We start from the raw sequence: 22,708 nt of genomic DNA, 5'->3' as shown, positions 1-22,708 counted from the left end.
GGGGGGGGGGGGGGGGAGAATACTGAAACCGTTGTTAAGCTGCTTTCTATTGAGTGTGAAATGGGGATTTATTGGATGGCTTGAACCACTTGTGTAGCCTTGTTGATTGGCACGATGATATTTTTTTTTGTTTTTGTTGCAGACATCACGCTATTTTGGCCTTAAATTGCTAAAAACTGCAGGTGCTGGTGAAACTGGTGGCTTATTCAATTTTCAAGTAGTGCTATTTTTTGCTTCTACATATTTATAAACCTAGTTTGTTTTAACGCAAAAATCAAATAAAATAGAAAATTCTATGCAATTGGAAAAAGGAAGGAAAATATATTAAAACTGCAATTTTAACTTTAGTAATTTAGGTTAAAAAATATTTGAGAGGACATTTTCAAATTTTCTCTCTGATATCCATACTGTTATTCTCCATCACACAGAATTTTTTTACTAATTTTTTTTAATTTACCATATCGTCCAGGCTTCAAAGCTCTTATGCTTAAGCTAAGGACGCTTTATGCCTTGAAAGAAACTTCGCTTGTGTCAGTGGTGATGCCGGAGAGATTCTAATTGCTGATTAGAGACTACGATCTGAGGTATTTAGACCGCAGTTTCGCAGAAATTGGGCTGCTAAAGAACAATAGTTAAAATGATTCCACCTTATCGTTTTCTAAACAGCTGCGACCTTACTGAGCAAAAATGAGGCCCAACATTATTCTAGAAACATCGCTCGTGTAAATAATGATTCAAAAATCGCTTGCCTCAAAGTAGACAGCAAGTCAACCTTTGCATGCGATTATCGCCTGTCAAAAAATCGCCTCATGTAAAGGCAGGTTAATATTTCATACTAGTATGCACTTTCTCTCAGTTCTGTTTTTAGTATTTTTGCCAAAGTCAAAAGTCAAACTCGACTCGATTAATCATCATTACTTAGCAAAACAATTATTAACATTGACTTGGTCTAAAAATATCAAAGAAAAAAAAAAACTAACAAAAACCTTTAACAAAGGTTATGGGTCTACAAATTCACTATTCATTTACTTACATACATATCGCACCCTAAATCAGAAACAGTCACAACTCAAAATTTTTCAAAATAATTTTTTTCTCAGTTCTCAGACCAAAATGAGCCCTAACTGCCAAAAAACGTAAGCGAATTTTTTTCAAAAATTTATTTTAGATGCAGAATTGCATCTAGATGCTCTAGAGCATTGCTGCATCAAAAAGAAAATTTTTGAAAAATAGGTCACTTTTTTTTTGGCGATTTTACGATTTGATATATCTAACGTGCGCCACGTCATCACCGTCTTCTTTAACTGGAAATATACTATTAATACAGTTGCATCGCTTGCACAGCATTAACAGCTTTTTGCTGGCCTTGAACATTTGAAATTTTTTGAGTTGTGGCTGTTTTCGATTTAGCGTGCCATATGTAAATATGCAATAACGAAATATTACCCACCATGTCGTTTTTGTCGAAGGACAGCAAAAATTTTAATTTTCAAATTTACTATTAACACAACCACATCATCATTGTTGCCACAAAGCCCCCACCCCCGCCCCTTTCATTTGTTTCATTTTGTTTTCCATTGAAATGACATTTTGGTCCCTTTGATATGTACGTTGATGCGAAAGGTTACGTGCAAGTATGTTCATATATAAGTATGTATGTATGTATGTATGTTTGCTCGACAATTTCCACTTTCGCTGCATTTCGATTTAGCTTTGTAGGCGTTATTAATAATTCCATTTCATTTGGGCAAATGACAACCCCAAAACTGGCTTACACGCACACAGACACGAGTAAATTACAAGCCAGAATATGCAGGTTTGAGTGCTTTACTTTCAAAGTGTGTTTAAGTGAATTGTCCCGGCGTGTATGTGCGCACGCATTAGGCAGACAAAGGATATTTGTAGTTTTCCAAGCATCACTCTTTGTTTTTTGGTCATGGCCTTCACCTCTGTTGTGCGTGTGTGTGTGTGGGCAAAGGGTTCTGCGAACCAATTGAATTCCCTATAATACCCATCGTTTGGTATTCAGTTTCTCACAGCTACTCGATGAATACCATTTATAATAACTTAAGTGTTGTTCAACTGTCAGTTGCTGCGGCCTATACACCACCACTATGTCAGGATATGGGCTAGGTTTTTTTTTACCCCATATCTTGTTCTTGAGCAGAGACACTTTTGTTTGGGTCGTCCTTATCGATTCATCTTCATATCTCATTTATTTTCATTTGCCACCTTGAAAGTTAATAATCTTAGGAATTCTACTTGCCACATCGTTTATAATTTAGGTTAGATGCTTTTTTCTTCTTCAATTTGCATTGCGTTTATTTGTGGATGAGCCACAGGGGTGGATAGGCGGTATTTTGTGTAACCATTAATATCAAGGATTTTCCGGAATGGCGATTATATCCATTGAAACTATTGATGTTTAATTAATGAATGGTTTATATTCTGAATCGAAAAGGGTTAATTTCAAGGAAGGATTCTGAGCAATTGTTTCCGAATTAAGGAGTTAGGCATGTTTATGCGCGAACAGGTTTCAGCGGATGATACTAATAGAACACTTTGCAATGGCTAGAAGATAAGTTAAAATTTTGATTGATGTTTTAAGTATTCTCGAACACGTTGATCTTTAGGAAATTTCATATCAAGGGATTTCATGTTTTTTGTAGGCAAGGAAAATATAAAAAGATTTATTAATACCCTTTTTAGAAATTAGTCGAAGATCTACGTTTATGTAAGAAGAGTGGGGCTAAACTGGTATTCACTGTTTAAAATAGTTCAGGACATTTATTTTTCAACCTATGTACTTGTTTAAGGTTTTTAGATTGTTAAATATTTAAGAAGAGTGGTGAATGATGATAGTGAATTAGAAGATTTTGTTCGAGGCGATTTTTGAATTTTTATTCGTTTATAATGTTCTGTAGTGCAAAATGCAGAGAAAGTACTTATTTTGGAGATAGTCGATTCTCCTGTTGAAAACAACTTTAGGGTTCCCCAAAAACGAAACGAAGTTATAAACAAATTTTCACAAAACATTCAAACTTTCATTCTTGCATTTTTGTCGCTAATTATTTAAGGCAAAAATAATTATGTCGTTCTTTATTTTTTTTATGTAAGATGCTTTCCTTACTTTATGTAAAGTTAGCGAAACAACTTCCTTACTCAAAGATAAATGAAAAGGCTTTTCATTCGAATTTTATTTTTTTGTCGCTCCAAGATAAGTTAGTTTCCTTTTGAATAAAAAGTTTTAAATTTTTTGAAAAAAACGTTTTTTTAATGTTTATTAATTTAATAAAAATTTAATAAACTGATGTAATACCTGGAAATTGTTTAAACAAATAATAATCACAGTGTAGAAAATTCAAAAAATTAAGAGATATTGGGGTATATTCTTGTTTTCATACGAATCAAAATTTTGAAATTTTTTTGTATAAATTGATAAAGGTGCATGCTTACACTCGGTAGGCACAAATTTCGATACCTGCAAGATCCAAAAACGGTTTCCCTAACAGCGGTAGCAAGGAGTACTTTTGATTCTCATAAAATTATTTTGTGTTCAGAGGCGACGTAAAACCGCAGGCCGCTCCATAAAACATATGCCACCAATTGGAGGAGGATCTTGCCCAAAAACTTCACCAAACTCAGAGTGCCATGTGTATATTTATTCTTATATCGTTGTGGATTCTGCTGACAACGGTTCTGTTAGATCCCATGGCTGCCTAAAACAGTCGTGTCAGAGTTCCTCATTCCGCAAACCTTGGTGTAAGGGAGCGAAAACTGGAAAGTGTTGCATCATAAGTGCCTTATTCTTCCTATCCAAAACAAGTGGACACAAATTTAAATTGCTGTTTCGTGTTTGCGCGTTGAATGGTTTCGTACATCTGTTTTGGGGAGGAAATCGCATTTGACATATCATTATTGAACTCCCAATCCGAAAAGCCAACTCGCTTAGAATTCTCCGATTTTAGGGGAAATCGCTTTGTGTGGGGAATGGGGGAAAGGACACATTTTTTGCGAATTTGGTATTAACTTATTGTTTTCTTTTTGCTTTGCTAACTTCATAATGACACAAAAAAGCGGCATAATAAATGCATTTGAGTTAAAGGTAATGTTTATGCAACCCTGAAATATTAACCCTAACACTTTGTGTACAATTATAAAAAGCCCATTTTCGTGTAACATAAACACATAATTTTAATGTAGCGAGTTCTATTTTAAATAAATTTATTGTTATTTCTTGTTGCTAATTTTAAATTGCATTGGCAGTTGAATTGTTCTTACACGTACATACATACATACATACTTATAATTATATGTACCTTCTTATAGGTAAGTCAAGTAACAACAACAGTTTTGTTACTAAATACCTGACCGGGCACGAAACATAATTTTTTACTGGAGCTCTGGGTATTTCTGATATTATATGACAAAGTATGCTTCTCTAATTAACGGACCCAGCATGACAGCGTGAGCAACAGATCTGTTATCTCGTATAGTTATATCTATACATATCTTTATCGCTATCTTTATCATATCTATTATCCATGTATTTAAATTAATTTTTGAATAATCGTGCCAAATTAACCAAGCTTTTTTAAAGCATCTACATTGAAAAATATGTATGTTATGCATAATAATTCCAGTTTACATTTAATTCGTAACTTAAAATTTATTCACTTTAAGCTGTCACCATTTCATGCAATGCTTTGCTCGTACTTCGCTTCAGATTTATCTTTGCGTATTTTCATACTTGTTCTTTATGTACATAGTTCGCTGGCTTTTAAATTTAATTTCTAAACCCTTAAGCAAATCTCTGCAATCTAAAATAAACTGTAACCAAAATTTCAGCGTAAAGCCTATTATTTTCGAATAATGCCATCACATTCTGAAGTTTTCCAACCACAAACATACATACATACTCTTTGTAATGAATGTATCCACTTTACTCTTTGTTAATATTCAATTCAATAATCTGCTAAACATTAACCTTTTTCCATTGTATGCGTATTTTAACAGTTGGCTGCACATCTTCAGCCCCAATCCACAGCCCACCGCAGGCACAGGCAAATGCAAAGGACATCACACACACACACACACGCACTCATACACATGCATGCGTGTATTTATAATGTCACGGGTATTGTCAGTGGAACTGTCACAGCCAAGTGTCATGACAACTCGACCGACCCGCCCGCACAACCTTAAGACGCATTAATTTTCATTTTTGCAAATATAATTTTGATGGAAATTCTGCTGCCCGTGACCTATAACCGCAAAGCTAAATGAATGGACGAAGCAAAATAATAGAGATGACTTCAAGAGGGAAAGAAGCAGCGTAATAAAATAAGGCCAAGGATAGCAGGCATTGAGCTGAAAGAAAAGCGAGCGGTGTTGTTGGTAATGGTGGAAAGTGGCGCCTGCCAAGTGGCCGTATACATATATCATTTTAGTACTGCACAACAAAAAACAAGCACCAGAGATAAATGCACAGCTACATGATAAAAATTTGCGGAAAAAATGATAAGTGTGTTGTGTAATTGATTTCCGAGAAAAAGTAAGTAAGTAGAAATGTTTTATTGCCATATTACTGCAAAATAGTGCCAATTTTCTGGGAGCTTATTCCTCTCCAATCTGCCAATCTCTGGAAAATTTTATCTAAAGGTTTTCGCAAATGATGAGAATAGTTCTAATATGAATAGGAATTCAAACTAATCCTCACCCTATAATTACCAATGTGAATACCCGCTATTCACTCTCATCTAAGAACTCTCGTATGTTCTCATGACTAGAATATTCTCAACAGGGTAACTAGTGTGGGTACATGTTGAGAATTTCCATTCTCGTGTATTGATATTTCATTGGGGGTATTCGAACCAAACACAATTTAAAGTTTTAGGTGCCGAATGCGAAGTAATGGTTTACCAGAAAGTTGTAAGTAACCTCATCGTTTTTCTATCGTTCTATATTATATTTAAATCTTCTAAATGTTTTATAAGCGAAATTTGTTTGCTAATTTTTTATAAAAATATTTTTTATGCTATAGAAAAGGTATTAAACTTTATACTAAATTGAAAAACAATGCATTGAAAATTCAATCTTTTTAATCTGAGCATTTAAAAAATGGTGTGTATGCATTTTTATAGCCTGTCAAATGTTAGTATAATAAATTGTATGCCTACTCTGCGTCGATTTTTAATTTTCATTTTTATTATTTTTTTTTGTTGCTGGCGTTTTGCGTTTTTTTTTCAATAGAAACGTTTAAGCGTCTTCATCCCGTTGGTTTTTATCCTCCAACCCGGCCAAAAAATACTTAAATTTATTCATATTTTATTTTTGCTGATTCGCGAAGCATACCCTGAGGAAATCGACAAGCTGGTCATCGCCGCCAAGGACGTCGTTCTATTGAATTTTATTTGTCCACAACGTAATAGATATTGAAAGATTTACTTGAATTAAGGCAAACAAAAAAAAGTATCGCAAATGGAGCACTGTGCGCTGTTGTTATTAGACTGCGGATTTTATGCAGAAAACGGAGCTTAAAAATATGTTATGTGGTACATTTTTCTAGGCTCCGCATTTTGCATAAAAATCCGCAATGTAGTTATTATACTTTGGGAATAAAGCAGCGTTTACATGAAGCAATTTTGTTAGGGATTCAACTACGTCTGAAAAGCGATCTTATCGCTTTCTAGAAAATTTAAACATAGTTTACACAGGGGAGTTTGTTGAAAGCGATGTTGAATGCTTACAGAGTCGCCTCATGTAAATGCTGCTTAAGGGGACATATTTTTTGCAAAAACGAAAAAGAATAATTCCAAGTAGGCCAGTAGTTTAATTTGGCAGCCCTGATTGTGCGCAAATTATTTTCTATTAGCTGACCTCTCCAACTGGCTTTAACCCCAGAACAAGCTTTTAGCTTATGAATAACTGATGTCAGCAAAGGAGCGACGTAAAGACAGCTCCATATTCGAATAAGTTATTATTATTTTCCGCATTGCTTTTAAGTTTAGAATATTTATATATAGCACAAACATACATATATTGCATAGACAAAAAAGCATTTGCAGGCGGCGTGGCATACATTTGCGTAGCATACTTTTATGAGCCCCCCCGCCCCCCACTCGGCACAAATGATGATAAATGCTTTGCACTGTGACCCAAATAAAATTGTCAATTTATCATTTGAGCAAAAATGAGTCTAAGATTTATACTCTTAGGCAAAAGCTGTGTATTTTTGCGCTTTGCGTCTGTTGCTTTTACCGACTGTTGCTTTTCACGACTGATTACCCCACTCCTCGAGCATCTATTAGGTCAAAGTAGTTTGTCGTTCTTCATTAGAGCAGCCGTAAGATATTGCGTCTCTTCGTAAGTACCTATTTAGCTTTCCTCTTTTCTCGAGTTGTCTTGTTGCTTTTTTAGGACACTACAACTGCTGATTTGCGTTTAAGTTTTTCCACAAAGCTTTAGATTGCTAATTTCAAATCTGCATTTTTCCTTATTTTGAATTATATTTTTCTACTGCCAGAGCGCTCTTTCCCACAAGCCAAATTCCGCTTGACTTTTCAACCACTTTCTTTCGTGCGCTGTTGTCCTCCCCTTAGCTTAGCTAGCTCACTTTTTGCTTTAACCTACTTCAAAAATTTTTCATTTAAGCGGAAACGGAAGCGTAAAACGTGCCACTTATGTCAGTGTGTGTGTGTTTTTATGATTTCTGTGAATTTTTTCCTTACACTTGCTCACCACCCCACCGCCCACTTTCACTTCCTTGCACAAATCTCGCGCAACAAATGGAAAATTGAAAATTTCTGATTATGAAGCATCTTATTATAATTTTGACAGCAGCACTAAGCAGCAAAAAAGCGGCAGGATTTCAGTGCTTGTTTGGCATGCCTGCTTTGCTGCTTTCGATTCGTCTGTTATTATAGACACACACACTTACAAGAAGTTCTTACAAGATTTTGTGGATGTAAATATGTATGTATGTTTTTCTTGCCACATTTCTTGTTTTTGTTATATGATGAAATATTATTTTTCACACTTAAGCGAGCTGTCTGCTTTGTGTTATGATGAAGTTTATTACAATTCGTATAGAAGAGTGTCTTGCAATAACTGCAATTTGCACAGTATGTTGAAAATTGGCAGAAATTTAAGACTGTAAATATTTGTTAGCCGTGCGATAATTTTTCAAAAAGAAAAAAAAAATTGGTTGGACAATGCAGTTAATGGCGTATCTGAACAATCGGCTAAAATGAATTAATATTTTAATTTGCTTTATTATTCACAAACAAGGCAAAATATTTCGAATAGTTGCTTAGTAATTTCGGAAATATTTGAAAATGGCAAAAAATTTAAAAGTTAATCTATCTATCTATCTATCTATCTGCATGCATGGAAGTATGCCGGGAATCAACACACCTTTACGGATGACTGGCATCCAGGAAAGGTATGTCTCTAAGTCGTAGGATAATTGGTAATCGAGGGGTCACCATGCAATTCAAGTGCAGTTTCGTTGAAAGGTTCCGAGCTGAACCAAGTAACCGAAAATACCAGACTAAAGATCATTGATGGCAGATTTTCATATTCCAGGCATAAAAATGTGCCATAGCATAGTCCGGAGCGCTTCAAGGTTAAACGAAACTAAAGGTCGGAACATTACAATTTTTTTTCAGGTAGAAAAGCCTCATTGAACACTCAGATCTTATCAGGCAGCCTCAAAAATTGCTATAATGTGTCCCAATAAGCTGAATACTCTTGACATGGCCAATCAAGTGTGGAGTTTCTGAGTTCGGTGTCTTATTTGCATTGAATTAATTGCTGTTGCCTAAGTGAAATCTATTAATGGATTACAGGATGGATTCCGGAGACATATGGCTAGATTCTGAAGATGATTTGCAATGTGAACTGCAAAAAACTTAATTTAAATCCTTGAAGATTGAATAACTCAGTGAGAGGGGAGACCAGTATGTTTGCTTGTATGTATATAAAAAAAATATTTATTAGACCAAAAAGTAGTGGGTAGGCACTGTGGCCAATGGTAATCAACTATTACCACCTCCCCCGGTGTTAGCAGTCGCGCCTAAACAAAGATAAAAATAGATCTTAGTAAAAATTGCGGTTATATCTTTGTACCAACGATACTAAACCATTTTGAACTTGCATCACCTATGTATACACATTCAAGGGTAAATTCCATTTCAAGTGTGATATTTTTTGTTTAAAATTTATTTCATTCTCAGCTCTGAAACCGGAGCTGATCAGAGTTGGGCGCTTGACCGTGCTATGAATGCCAGTAAGGATTGGAAGGATATCTTTGCGAACTCAACGCTTCGGTTAGGTGTTTCACGGCGAAATTCATCCAAGCGAAACCGTTATTGATAAAATTTGCTCTTAAATTCAACTGTCAACGGTACACACAACATGTTGTCTCAAATGATTAAAAACATATTCATCGATCATCAAACACTCAACTGTTGACTCTATCAGAAGTACACAAAAACGCGTTCAGAAAGTGCAATCGAAACAGTTTAGGGGGATTCATCTTTCTTGCTCAGAGCTGGGAGAGGAACTGCGAAAAGCTCTGAAAGCTTTTGGGTTATTAACTCAACTTTAACTTTAGGTCAGAACTAAAACTTTTGAACCAAAATGTTTCAAGAAAAAAATCGTTTTTGGGCGGAACGAAATTCGCCGGGCTCTCTAGTTTTATTCAATCTGACCAGTACTGTACAAAATCGACAAATTCGCTTCTAAGAAATCAACATCCGTATTAGACTTTTAAAAGTCTGCACCATAGCAGTCGTCTACGATCCACAAACCTAGCGAATATATAATTTAACAGCAACTTACCCTCTCCTCCCTATAACATCCAATTTTTCACTGCATTTACTAATATTTTAACACACTGTGCGCTCATTTTTTCTTCCCTCAATTCAACACGCTTTGATTATTTTTGGCATGAGTTTAGTTATTTTGGCTATGAGTTTAGGAATCATTTGTCTGTTTGCATCAATCCTACATTTTGTGTACACACATACATAAATACAAATATTCAGAGGGGATAAGTGTCTTCTTATACACTTATTAAACAATAATAATTGTAAATAATGTTATTTTATTTAGACAAGAAATATTAACTTGATACCCTCTACATGAGTGTACAAATCTCGCACACACTCTTCCCCACCTCTACACTCGGATGTAATGTACTTAACTTGAAGAATATTAAGATTTCCAACCCTCTGCCACTCGTACACAATTACATAAGTACGCTTAAGTGCCGCAGTCGAGTCAGCTGCTTTTGCGTTGGCGTCGAACCCATAATTTTGGCATTCATCAAGAATTTGTTTTGTGCACATCCCTATGCACATCTTTACAGATCTAACACAATAGAGTGGCTTCACTTGCTGCTACTGTATTTAAACTGTGTCTGCTGAGTTGACTTGATTCGATTTGAATTTCTCATTTTGTGTTATTTCTTATACAGCTAATGAGTACCCTTACTAATTTCCATAGCATAGATAAAGCCTCCACGTCAGCAGTTTAGGTGGAAAGTGGTGGTGCCCAACCACTGACGACCGCCATCGCCACTTACTCTTCGCCAGGCACATTTTGACAGACGACTGCGGTTGGGATGATGTACGCCGGCAACTTTCATTAGTGGTTTTGTATTATAACTAGAGTATCCTTTTCGGGTTGGAATGTTGTGGCACAGCCGACTACAGTGGAAACAATAATATGCTCAACGCTTGAGTGACAGCCAGCAGACAGCAGCAACAGTGGTAAGCAACCACATTTGCCATCAAAATTGTTTTGATTCCTTGTTGCTGGCAAGATGAATTGCTCTACTTGGATTTGGTGTCACATGCGGGCGACAAGTGTGAACATTATCCTGAATTAAGCTAATTTCTTGAGTGGTTTTTTGGAGTGTCACACTTCTGTGTGTGTATAAAGGTTGCTGATTTTGATATGTGTTTGCGTGTTGTACGAGCCTTCGTGGATGTCAAACTTGTAATTTAACTAAATGAGTGTCTTACAAAATATTTGGTTTTGATTAAGTGTCGGCAATTGTTTGTTTGTTTTCTTTTTCCTAATACCTTAAATGTATGGCTTGATGCTGTATTTTGATGACTGAGCAGCTCATAGTATGAACATATTCGAGTCAAATTAACTTATAATGATGTTTTTTAAGTCAGGTATGTCTCTTTAGGGCGCAGAAATTTGAAATACACAAGTCCCGATGTTGAATAAATCAGTGATGAAATATTATAAAGAACATATAAGAAATTTCTATGGACTAATTTAAAACAAGGTTATATCGAGAAGTAAATGTTGCTGTGTTTCTTTAATTAAATTATTTCGTCTCCGAAAGAACTTCTACTCTTAGCGTTTGACCTGCCATTTAGCCTAACCGTGTGGTTTTCGATTACACAACAGCTAGTTAAGACTCTCATCTCCCCCCTTGGTCGGCCAATGCCTCATAACGTCAGGGCTATGTTTTCCTAACAAGCCGTGCTCTATCTTGAGTTTGTACCACTTTTGTTGGCCTATACGGTAGGCTGATATTATGTGACATCTATGGCCCGGTTTCTGAAGACTTTGAATACAAATTTCCTTCTGAATGCGATATGGTCCTCGATTGAGGCCTAGTTTGACCTCTCTACCTAGCTTACCAGCAGTCTCTTTTGCGAGAATGTTTCGATAAACATTCCGTAACCAGCTTGGACTTTTTTGTAAATGGCCGACAGACTTCTGACTGGAAAATACACGCAAAGTCAGATTGTTTGAATCTGAAAACACGTTTACTTCAAATCCCATAAACTAAAGTTGACGAACGAAACAGTAGATATCAAATTCTCTGTCCCAGTCGGCCCCGTCGCTGTCTACTTTCTCACGATTATGCTCCCTCCGTACGCCCGTCCACTAAAACAGGAAACCGTAACATATTGTCGGATTGCCGTTAGGGTTAACCCTTGTGTGTTCAACCAGGTACCCGGGTACACATCGAAACATATTGTATCAAATAACTTTTTTCTTAGAACGATTTTTTAAAATCCTCCCGGATCCTCACGATTTGACTGAATTTGCATTTAAAATATTTTATATTTCTTTTCAGCCTAGAAAATTTTTAATTTGAAAAAATGTACCCGAATGGTCCAACCGGGGTACCCGGGTACCCATATACAAAAAAAGCGGAAGGATGTATAAATAAAAAAGTTATAACAAATAATATTGTTTTTTAATTGATTATTTATTAAATTGAACTAATATAAATAATAATAAAAATAATGTTTAGTTTACTAAAATAACAAAAACATATTTTTTTTTTTTACTTTTCAGGCAATAAAAATAAAAAGATTATGAATTATGAAAAATTGTACAAAATTTGCAGCCAATTTTTAGATATAAATTCGTAAATGGGTACCTAGGTACCCCGGTTGGGCAACAACGTTAATTAATTTGGTTGAGCACATAGGGGTTAAGACACCACGTCTTCTCCGGGAAGCCGCTTGCTAGGAATAATCCTGTATTACCCACAATGGTTCAAAATCTGTCTATATAGTTATTTATCCTTGAAACTGAGGAAGTTAAAATCATATGTCGTTACAAAGATTCATGCCGGTAATTTTTTTATACATATTGTGTCACAAATATACCGACTTCCATTAAGGATCAGTGAAAAATTTTTTAGAAAGTAAGAAACCAGAATTTAAAAACAACAAAGCTTCGGCTAAAATTTTTGGGGAAGCGAACATTGATGTGGCTTTATATATAGATTATACTTTTGCAGTTTCTATTTTATCCTTGTGTACAATTTTGCTGAAAGTATTTACTAGTTGCATATGCGAGCATATTTTTATTTTCAGCAGCGTTTAAAATGCCGGTATCTCTCATTAACGACAGCGATAAGTTGAAGTCATGAATAATTCATCAAGCGCTCGAAGACACATGTCAAGTACTCTGCGGGACACATCTACGCGAATATAACAACAAAAAAAAACAACAAAAAAAAACACTTCTCTTTCAAACCGACAATGGAGAACCTTAAAAGGCATTTGTGCCGGCTCTTACAAAGTACGAATTGGGTGCTTTTAAACGGGATTTGATGCCCCGTTTTTCCTCATCCCAAAACACAGAAACCCTACTGCAAGCTATTTACTTGCATACAAATCTATTTATTTTATTTGTATGCCTTTTAATTCCTTAAAACATTCACTTAACTGAACTTTACACGCAGCCAGTGCGGAGGGGCGTATGAGCAACAAAAACAAAAAAAAAGCCGAAGAACTTAGCTACCAAAACACACATGAGGGTAAAGGATTCCACTGAAATGCACTGCAGCTGCCATCAAACTTAAGTAAATGGCCAGCGAGAGAGTGGGAGAGGAGTGCTTGGGAGCGGGGAGAGGGTGTGGAGGTGGAGGTGGTTTATATAGCCGCTTTGTGTGTGCACTTACCTGGTGACAGCTCCTCGGTAATGCCCTGAATGGACACGGTAAACAGTGTCAATATGATGGCAGCAACTAGCAGCCATTGTGGTTGGTGCCGCTGATGTTGTTGTGGTTTCGCCTGCAGGCGATGCTGTTGCTCCAGTTGGCCGACTTTAGCGGCTGCTGCTACTGCTTTCGCTGGCTCACCTGCTGCCATTGCAGTGCACACGCTGAACAGTTGCTGTGCTTGTTGTTGTTGTGGCCGCCACTGGCAGTGTCACACAAATGTTGCAACACTTTGCTTTTGTTAATACTTTGCTTTGCTGTTTGTTTTACGGACACTTTATTTGATTTATTTTATTTTTGAACTATTCTTCTTTGCCTTTTCAAAAATGGCGGTGTATGTCGATGCTTAAGTTCTTTACATTTGAGTTGAGGCTTGTTTCTTGTATTATTTAGTGTGATTTTTTTCTTGTTGTTTTATACTTTCGTTGCAACTGTGCAACTTCACTTTGTCACTTTTGTTTATTTGTCTTACTGCTTTTCGCCCACTCGTCGCCCACTTTTCTTTATTTTTTTAGCAATTTCCATTGCTTTTAATATACAGTTTGTGCAAATAGGCAAACATAGATTTTTCACACAGTTACGAGTACAACAATGATTTGTTGCAGTGAATTGCCGTTAAAGTGCATCGGACAAGTTTTGAACTTTCAGTTTCTTTGTTTTTACCAACAACACTGTGCTTTGTAGTTTTGTCGAACTATTTTTGTTCCTTTTCTTCTACTTCGTCTTTACCTTTAGTTTTTAATGGACAATTCTAACAGTTGGCAGTTGGCACTTGACCTGCTCTTTTACACGCTCTCTGTTTGACACTTTGCTGTCGATTGAAATGGCAAATGCACTTGGCGTTAACCTTTTATTGCTCACTGTTTTCCCTTGTTTGTCACTTTCGAGCCTGGTAAATGGAATAGAAAATGGCAAATGAATTTTTGTACGACTGACTTACATTTTAGATGCTTTGCAATTACAAGATTAAATTGAATTTTAAAATCGTTTAACAATAAGTGGAATGTTTAGTAGAAAAAATTCGTTTACGAGGTGTATACAGGCGGGTCCATATTGTGCTCTTTTTATTAATAATATATTATTTTGAGAGCCAAAAAAACTTTCGGCTAGAGGTCTTGGCATATAGTCAATATCGTATTTCCGCTGAAAACCCGCACGTGCTCGTCGAGAAGCCACTGCATCCTCAGAGAGCGACTGTTTGGTGCATATTTTGGAGCACTGGCATCAGTAGCCCATCTAGAATCTCCATTCCGGTCAACGTCGAGCGCTATAGAGCCATGCTTATTTTTTTGTGACCGGAACTTGAAGAGATGGCTTTTGCAAGAAGTTTGAAATTTGGATTTACATGGCTTTTGTTCGATAAAAAGCTATGATTTATAAAAACAAAGTCATAGGCATTTAACAAACACAATGAAAACAGTTAAAATTTGTTTATCATATTTTCTGTATCGTGATATGTACTTAGAAAGAGAAAAATTACACCGGTTTACAGCAAAAATGTTCAATGGACTACACTATCCAATTCCTAAATAGCATTGCCCGCAGATTCCGAAAATCTAATTAATTATTTATTCTATGGAAAAGTTTTCGAGATATGTTCAATTTACTGTTATTCAGCTAAAAACAAAAAATAATTTCACTTAGTCAAATGGAAGAATCGTAATACCAAAGAAATTAATTTCTGTTAATTTATTTTTAATTTTTTTAAATGAAGTTACTATATAGACCACCCTGTACATACATATATACGTATGCATGTGCACTAATATGTGCTTTGTGTTTGTACAGACAATTTTTTTCTAAGGTACGCACCAATACACCGCCGTTTGACCATAAAAACTAGCTTTGCGAAACATTTTCAAAACTGCATAACGGAAAGACGTGCTACTATAGACTGAATTTGGGAAAATGCATGAATTTATTTCAATGGATCTATTGGATATGATCAGTGTACGAAAATAAACTATATTGTACGTTACTATTTCGTTTCGTTTATTACTTCAACAGTTCGGTACAATACGAAAACAAAACGGCTGAGTTCACTTTGCGATAGTACACTACAGTAGTATGTAGTACATGTTTTTTAATTGAATTGGATATGAAAATTTACAGAAAAAATTATTTTTCACGTAATTGAAACGTTTGCATACATATAAAACGTACCCTATGGTGTAATTGTCACAAACGAAAAGCAAACGTTTCTCGTTGGGGAAAATGACAGTGAATCTTTCAATTTGTTTCTGACTATGTACAAAACTGTACAAAACCACAAATGATATGTGACCTGGTCTACGAAAAGGGAGCTTACGTGCGAAAACTAGTTTTCTGTGAAAAAGCTGTTAAAAATAAGCAACTCGTTTCGTCAGTTTCTCATTATCTCGTTAATTGTTCTCCGCACCGGACGTCCAGTAAGTGTTGTTGTTGGTCCAGTAAGTGTTGTTGTTGGTCGGAATATTATTATAGTTCATCGTGTTAGTTGCTAGTGTGGAACATTTAAAAAAGTAACACTGAAGAAGTGACGTTTACTGTTTCTGTTGATTATCGTCTTCGCATTTCGCATGAAATGAAACATGAGTGTTGATGAGGAGTTCAGTGCCGTATACGGACAATACTCAGCATTATTATTTTTGGCCCATAATACGTTTTTCTAGTGTATAATCATGTCTTTATAGCTTATAATTCAATGTATTTTGTTCATTACCAATAAATTATATTTTGTCGTATTTTTACTCTTCTTTCTCTACATTTTTAGTACACTTCTAAGCAAGTTAGGATTTTCTGCTTTTCACCACGTGAAAAAGCATCTCATCTTCCATCCGAATCAACCAAAAAGTGAAAATTGATTTTTTGACACCTAAGCCCCCTTTCCGTAGACCAGGTCACATATGATGATCGATGAGCAAATGGGAATTGTTTTGTACAGTTTATTTTCGTACCCTGGATATGATCACTATATAAGCTTATTTATTTCAATGTTTTTAGTGTATTTTTAAAATTGGCCTTAAATATGGCTACAGAAATTTTACAACTCCTAAAATTTTCAATTTATAGAGTTATTTTTGACAGTTTTCTTGATTTTGAGAAGTATTTGAGCCTAAAATAATTCATGAAATTTCCGAGCGTCTGAAGTGCGTCTTTCGGTCAACCGATTTTAAATATTTTTTGCAGAGCACGTTTTTGTGATAAGACGCAATTTTTACAAGCTTTTATTTATTTAAGCCTTTTTACTTCGTACGCCAAAGATGAAAAATTAGACGCACACTAATTTTCAAATACAACTAAAATATGTATATACTCAGTGAAAAAAGGAAATGTTTGGGAATGCAAAAAGTAATGGATAGCCCCTATAACCTACCCACGAAAAGATGCAAGAATTTGTCCACAACGATATCATACGAAAGTAATGTGTCGCTTGTTGCTTTACGAAACTATAGTGTTAAAGTACTTTTTAAGCAAAAAACAAAACCGACTTCAATTCTCATATAAAAATTTACATATATACAGTGACGAACAAAAGTATTGGCACAGTGAATTTTTCGCCATATATGCAAAGTTTTTTATTTTAATTTATTTTCGATAATTTTTTACAAAAATATAGTTCATTTTACACCAGAAAACGTAACAATAAAATCTAAACTTTGTGCAAAACTCAGGAAAATCTTTAAATTTGCACACTGATTTGCAACTTTTTATTCAGATTTTTTAAAAAAATTCAAAGTATGCAGTATAGCTCATTCAAATTTAGTATAACAAAGTGTAATTTTAAAGTTGCTAAAAAATCGCGTTGATTTTTGTCAATTTTTTTAGTGGAAGGTGTTGCTCATTTTCTCCATACAAAAAATAGTTGTCGAATATACTTTGTATGGAAGAACTTGCGTGAAAAAACATTACCAAAAATCAATGCGATTTTCGAGCGACCTCAAACTTTCACTTTGTTATACTAAATTTGAATGGGCTATAAAACTGCATACTTAGAATTTTTCTAACAAATCTGAATAAAAAGTTGCAATTAGTGTGCAAATTTAATGAATTTTCCTGAGTTTTGCACAAAGTTTAGAGATTTTATTATTATGTTTTCTGGTGTAGAATGAACAATATTTTTATAAAAAATGATCGAAAATAAATTAGAATAAAGAACTTTGCATATATTGCGAAAAATTCACTGTGCCAATACTTCTGTTCGGCACTGTATATACAAAAATATATATTTGATATAAGCACTCTGCATATGCGAATCATGAAGTGCATTCTTGCACTGAATTTGTAAGTAAAATAAAAATATGTAGTTTGACTTCATAAACCCATAATGCTGCATAATTCTAAATGTTTTAGTTTGCATTTTAAACAGCAAGCAAAAACATGAAAAACGCAGTATGCACAATTTTTATAAAATATGTTACCTGCGCGTTAATTTTATCATCTCTAGCTCTCTACTATATTCGGAAAATAAGTTTTGCAACTAAGTTCTCGAATTACCGCCTGCTATTGACAAATTGTGAAGCATTTAATCGGAACTCGTTTTATTGTATACTTATTTATGTTTTTATTTAGAGCTGCATTATAAATGTGTCAGTTCACAAAACTGCATAGCACCACAAATTCTAAAGTTGTTTTTAAAACCAACTTAACACGTTTGACAAGTGCAGATAAACCTAGAAACTTTGCTGAGCGGATAAAACGCTAAGAATAACAACTTGGAAATGGCGCTTATAAAAAAAAAATATCTGCTATGTGTGTGTGCACGTGGTTGGTATGCATGCCATTTGGTATAGTATCCCTGCAGGAAATGGATCTAACTATAAGCTAACTTTAAGTTGATTAGGAAGGAGCTAAAAGTCACTTATTTTCTGTAGATATTTTTTGACGAAACCTAACTATATTTGTATGGCGATGGCCGCGAAATAGTCAAGGGGGTTACCTCTGCATTTGATCTAACTAACTTGTAACTAGCTACTTTTGGACATAAAATATCAATAGGAAAAACAAAATATTTTTTTATATTTTTTTATTTTTATTTACATTATTTATTTTATTACATTTCATATTTGTTTACATATTCTCCTGTAGGTGGGCCCATATTCCAACTCCGTCAGACATAACTTCAAAATGATAATATGAAATTTCGATCTTCCTTTTATTTGTCCTCTATTCGAAAAAGTATTTGCGAAATGCAGAATATTTAAATAGAAATGCGTTTAAAGAAAACTATCTCCTTCATTACTCCTGCATTACTTGTCAACTAGTTTCAAGTTAGCTTTTTGTAGCTAAGTACAGGTTATATATTTTATAGAAATCCCGCAAAATAGCTAACTATAACTGGGTTATTTTTTATCAATTGATAATTTTTTTCTGCAGGGTATGTTCTGCACATGCATACATATTCGAATTTGTATTTTTTCAGTTTCCTACCATTACATATCGCAAAAGTGTCTCCAACTCCAACAGCTGACAGCGATTCATTTACACAATAACAATTGCAAAACGACAGCTATTTTTATAAAATTGGCATAGTTATAAAATGTTGTTTTTATGGAAATTAAATGTACTTTTTTTATAATTCATACTACTTAATGGAAGAAAGCCACGATATAAGAGGAGGAGTAAGTGGTTCAGCAAAGAAGAGTAAGAATTTATAAAAGGTAAAAATGTGAAATAATTTTTGGCAAGATTTTCTTTAAAACTTATTTTACTTTCTTTTATATTATTTTTTATTTTTTTTTTGTATGTTATGTAATTTAATCAATTTTTTTTATAAACGCTATTAAGTGGATAAAAAACGTTTTTAATTCAAGAGTCAATGACTCAAATGATGCCGTATTTGACTTTTTTACGTTATTTGCAATACTTGGCATTTTCCACATACATATTTAAATCATGATGCCTGAAAAGAACAAATTCATTAAAGTCTTGATGTTGACAATTTTTTTGTGGCTTCTCCAGGTGACCGAAAACCGTACGATGATACTATAGCTGCCAGCGAGCACCAATAGCTAAACCAAACCCCTCTCTTTTCACCTACGAGTAAATGAAGGCATTCTTAATCATTGTTGGACGCTCATTTTGATGACAATATCACCAGAAACATGTCAAGCGCATCCATCAAACGGTTTGCAAATTGACAGCTTTTCGACGTGGGCACAGCTGGAGAGCATCGCTAGCCGATTGGAAGCAAGAAAAAACGCACTTATTTTGATACAATTGTTGTTGTTGATGGCTGTGGTGGTTGCGCTGCTTGAACGATGACAGATCTTGCTGTGACAGGAGAAGGGGCTAGAATATTCTTTCATTTATAAACCATTCATAATGAATAATTGGAAACATTTTTTATGCGGATACTTCTGATGTGAAAATGAGGGGTAAATTGCAAATGAAATTGATGAAAAATTGACGAATTAACCTTGCGGTGATATGAATAGAAGAAAGCAAGGGACGCAAACAGAAAGGTTATATCATTAAAACCGGCAGAGAAATAAGAGCAAGTTCTTTTTTTTTAATAAGATAATTAAGTAAACATTTAATAAGTTTTCTTTTATTTTCGTGGACAAAGTAAAAAATAAAATATTTTATTTATTCGAAAGTGAATTGTCTTTAGAAAGTGCCTTTAACCACTTCAGGAAGTAACTACACAGCATACATCAACTTGAGCTTTACTTAATTTATCCAACAATTTGGTAAATTCTTATCAACCGGTATGTGTGAATCATAGATTTGTTGCGTTTTATATACACAATTTATACTGGATTTTAAAGTACACTCCAATAAGGAAAGTAATGCAGTTTTTCTCATTCTTTTAGGATACAACGCTCTCCTATCAAAAATGCATTTGTTTCAATTATTACTCATTCAATCAATGTCAGAAAAATCTCAGCAAGCAAAAGTCCAGATGTTAAGGCATTCATGAGTTTATGCTAGTTTTTTTGTTGTGTGTGAAACTGATGCTAGTCGCCTGAAAATATGCAACAGCTTAGACGCCCGTCAAGCTGTTCAACATTTGTGAAAATTGTATAAAAAAATTGAATTTGGCTGCTAAAAGACGATTCCTCGACTTAGACTGGTTTACTTACCAATGTCATATGTATTTATGTACATATTAATGCTTTCGCATGTGTATATAAAAGAATGTGCACGATTTAAGCGCAGCAACTGTTGACATGTGTTTATGAGGCACATACTCATAAATTCATATTTCAATAGGACAACGAACTTTTCGCACCAAGCGCCATCGACTTGCGCCACTCCCCCGACCAACTGTTGAACATCAAAGCAAAATTGCTTTTTCTCATTAAATTTCTTATTTGCAGCAGCTGTTAAAAAGGAGCGCGACTGTCGGTGGTGGGGCGTAAGGCAGTTCATCATCCATAAGCAGCAAGTGACAGTTTGTTGTTTTTAAATATGCTTTTACCTATGTATGTATGTGTGTGTAGGGTTCGCTTTCGTCTTGGTATGCTTACATTTAAAACAGGGGAACTGCGCCTTTGACATTCTCTTTTTTTTTGTTTCTAGTGTTTTTCTTTCTTTTTTAAATACTTGTTTGGCACAGACTTTTTGACAAATTTTTTATGACTGTTTTCGCAAATCATGTCAGTGGCACATGTGCTAGTCGCTTGGATGTTATTAAAATCGTAGCGTCAGCATACCCAGGCAGTCAGGGGATATGAAGTCGTTTTAAAGTTGATCATTTTATTTGAATTAAATTTAAGGGCTTATTCCTCCCTAAATGTTAGACTTTTACATATTGCAACTGTATTTTAATTTCGGTTAATTTTTGAAGATACGAAAGCATCGATGGACGGTGGGGAGTTTGTTTGTACCTCATTAATACCGTTCGTTTCGCTATATTTAGAAATCGGAAACAACGCCGATAATAATATAGTATTAAGCAACATTTAATTTATCAGAAGTAATAGATAAAGCGAGAATTTGGTCCAGCAATTTTTCTTGATTGGATAAAAAATTGGACCTCACTCCACACGGTGTCCTTGAACCAGATTCAACTGAATCGGACTGGAACGATAAATGGATGCAGAATGTAGAAACTTTGTTTTTTTTTTAACTCGGCTTCAAGCGATTCATCTGTAGTCCACTGGTTGCCCATTTTCTCTTTTAAAATATTAATAAGACATTCTACTGCCTCATTCGAGCCTTTAGTTTTACTATTATAAAAGAAGAATCAATAGCTTTTAAGATGTCACAATTTTAACTACTATTTAGAAAACAAATGTTTAAAAATGTTTGGCGAACTCTGAAATTTTAAATAATCGCTGGTACGTTCAGTACCGTAGCGCTTGCAGGTATATATGGCGTAAATTAGACATTCATATAAATCCTAGAATGGCGGAGCCTTCTTACTAGACATTTCTAAAAAATTATATTCAGTCTTAGTGCCAATTTGAACACTCTCATTTTAAGTATTTCGTTCAGCTGGATTCTCTATTCAGTCCACTGTGTGGCGTACTTTATTGGACTCGATTGTTGAATTATTTTGTAGATAGAGCGCAATCGATAATTTAACTTAAATCTTAAGGTGATTATATTCAAATGAGTTACTAAAGCTATTGTATTGAACAAAAAATAAAATAGTAAGCACACTACTGCACTGAATTCTAAAATAACACAGAACGAACTAAAAACTTTAAGATAAGCCAATCGAGGCATTCAAAACTCAGTTAAACAAAGTACTCAAATTACTAAATCACCTATTCAGCAAACCACTCCACTTGACTGCGAACACCTAGTATCTATACATATATAGTACATAAAATATTAAGTACGAAATAAGTTAAGTTAAACACCTTTTGTAAATTTACAACTTGCATTTCCAGCCGTTCATTTGCCTATAGTCGATTTTCACCCTAGCACTGAGCTTTAGTTTGTGCAAGCCGAAAAAAAAACAATCCACTCGAAGGAGTTAGCTGCAAATTGCGTGGCGTGCTTCGTGCTATAAGGTATTTGTGCAAGTATTTATATATGAATATGTACATATGTAAGTCTGTAAATGTGTAGTAGTTATGTACATTTTAGCTGAGACTATAGCACATAAAACGTTATCCGCGGGTATTTACACACCAACACTAATGAAATGTTTAACAAGCACTTAAATGTTTGCAAATCCCAATGACCCATAATATTAGCATAAAATCACTTGTGAGAAACAGTTGACTGTGCTATTAGGCATTCAAAAGGGATACGCGATTGCGGGAGTAGTGGTGTAAATAAGAA

The 22,708-nt window shown here is 34.7% G+C and overlaps 1 protein-coding gene across 1 annotated transcript in view; it reads right to left on the bottom strand.

Annotated features, from left to right (window-relative positions):
- Sema2a (Semaphorin 2a) overlaps positions 1 to 22,708 on the bottom strand; it is a 150,147-nt gene that overhangs the window by 125,393 nt on the left and 2,046 nt on the right. Inside the window, exon 2 of the mRNA XM_017613726.1 lies at positions 13,451 to 14,378. Coding sequence (XP_017469215.1) covers positions 13,451 to 13,640 — 190 coding nt within the window. The 5' untranslated portion in view covers positions 13,641 to 14,378. The remainder of the gene's footprint in view (positions 1 to 13,450; positions 14,379 to 22,708) is intronic.

The sequence above is a fragment of the Rhagoletis zephyria genome, unplaced genomic scaffold (genome assembly GCF_001687245.7).
Source record: "Rhagoletis zephyria isolate East Lansing unplaced genomic scaffold, Rhagoletis_zephyria_1.1 Rzeph_scaffold_00018, whole genome shotgun sequence".
NCBI lineage: Eukaryota > Metazoa > Arthropoda > Insecta > Diptera > Tephritidae > Rhagoletis > Rhagoletis zephyria.
Note: the sequence above shows the minus strand (reverse complement) of the source record. Positions and strands in the feature narration are given on the sequence as shown.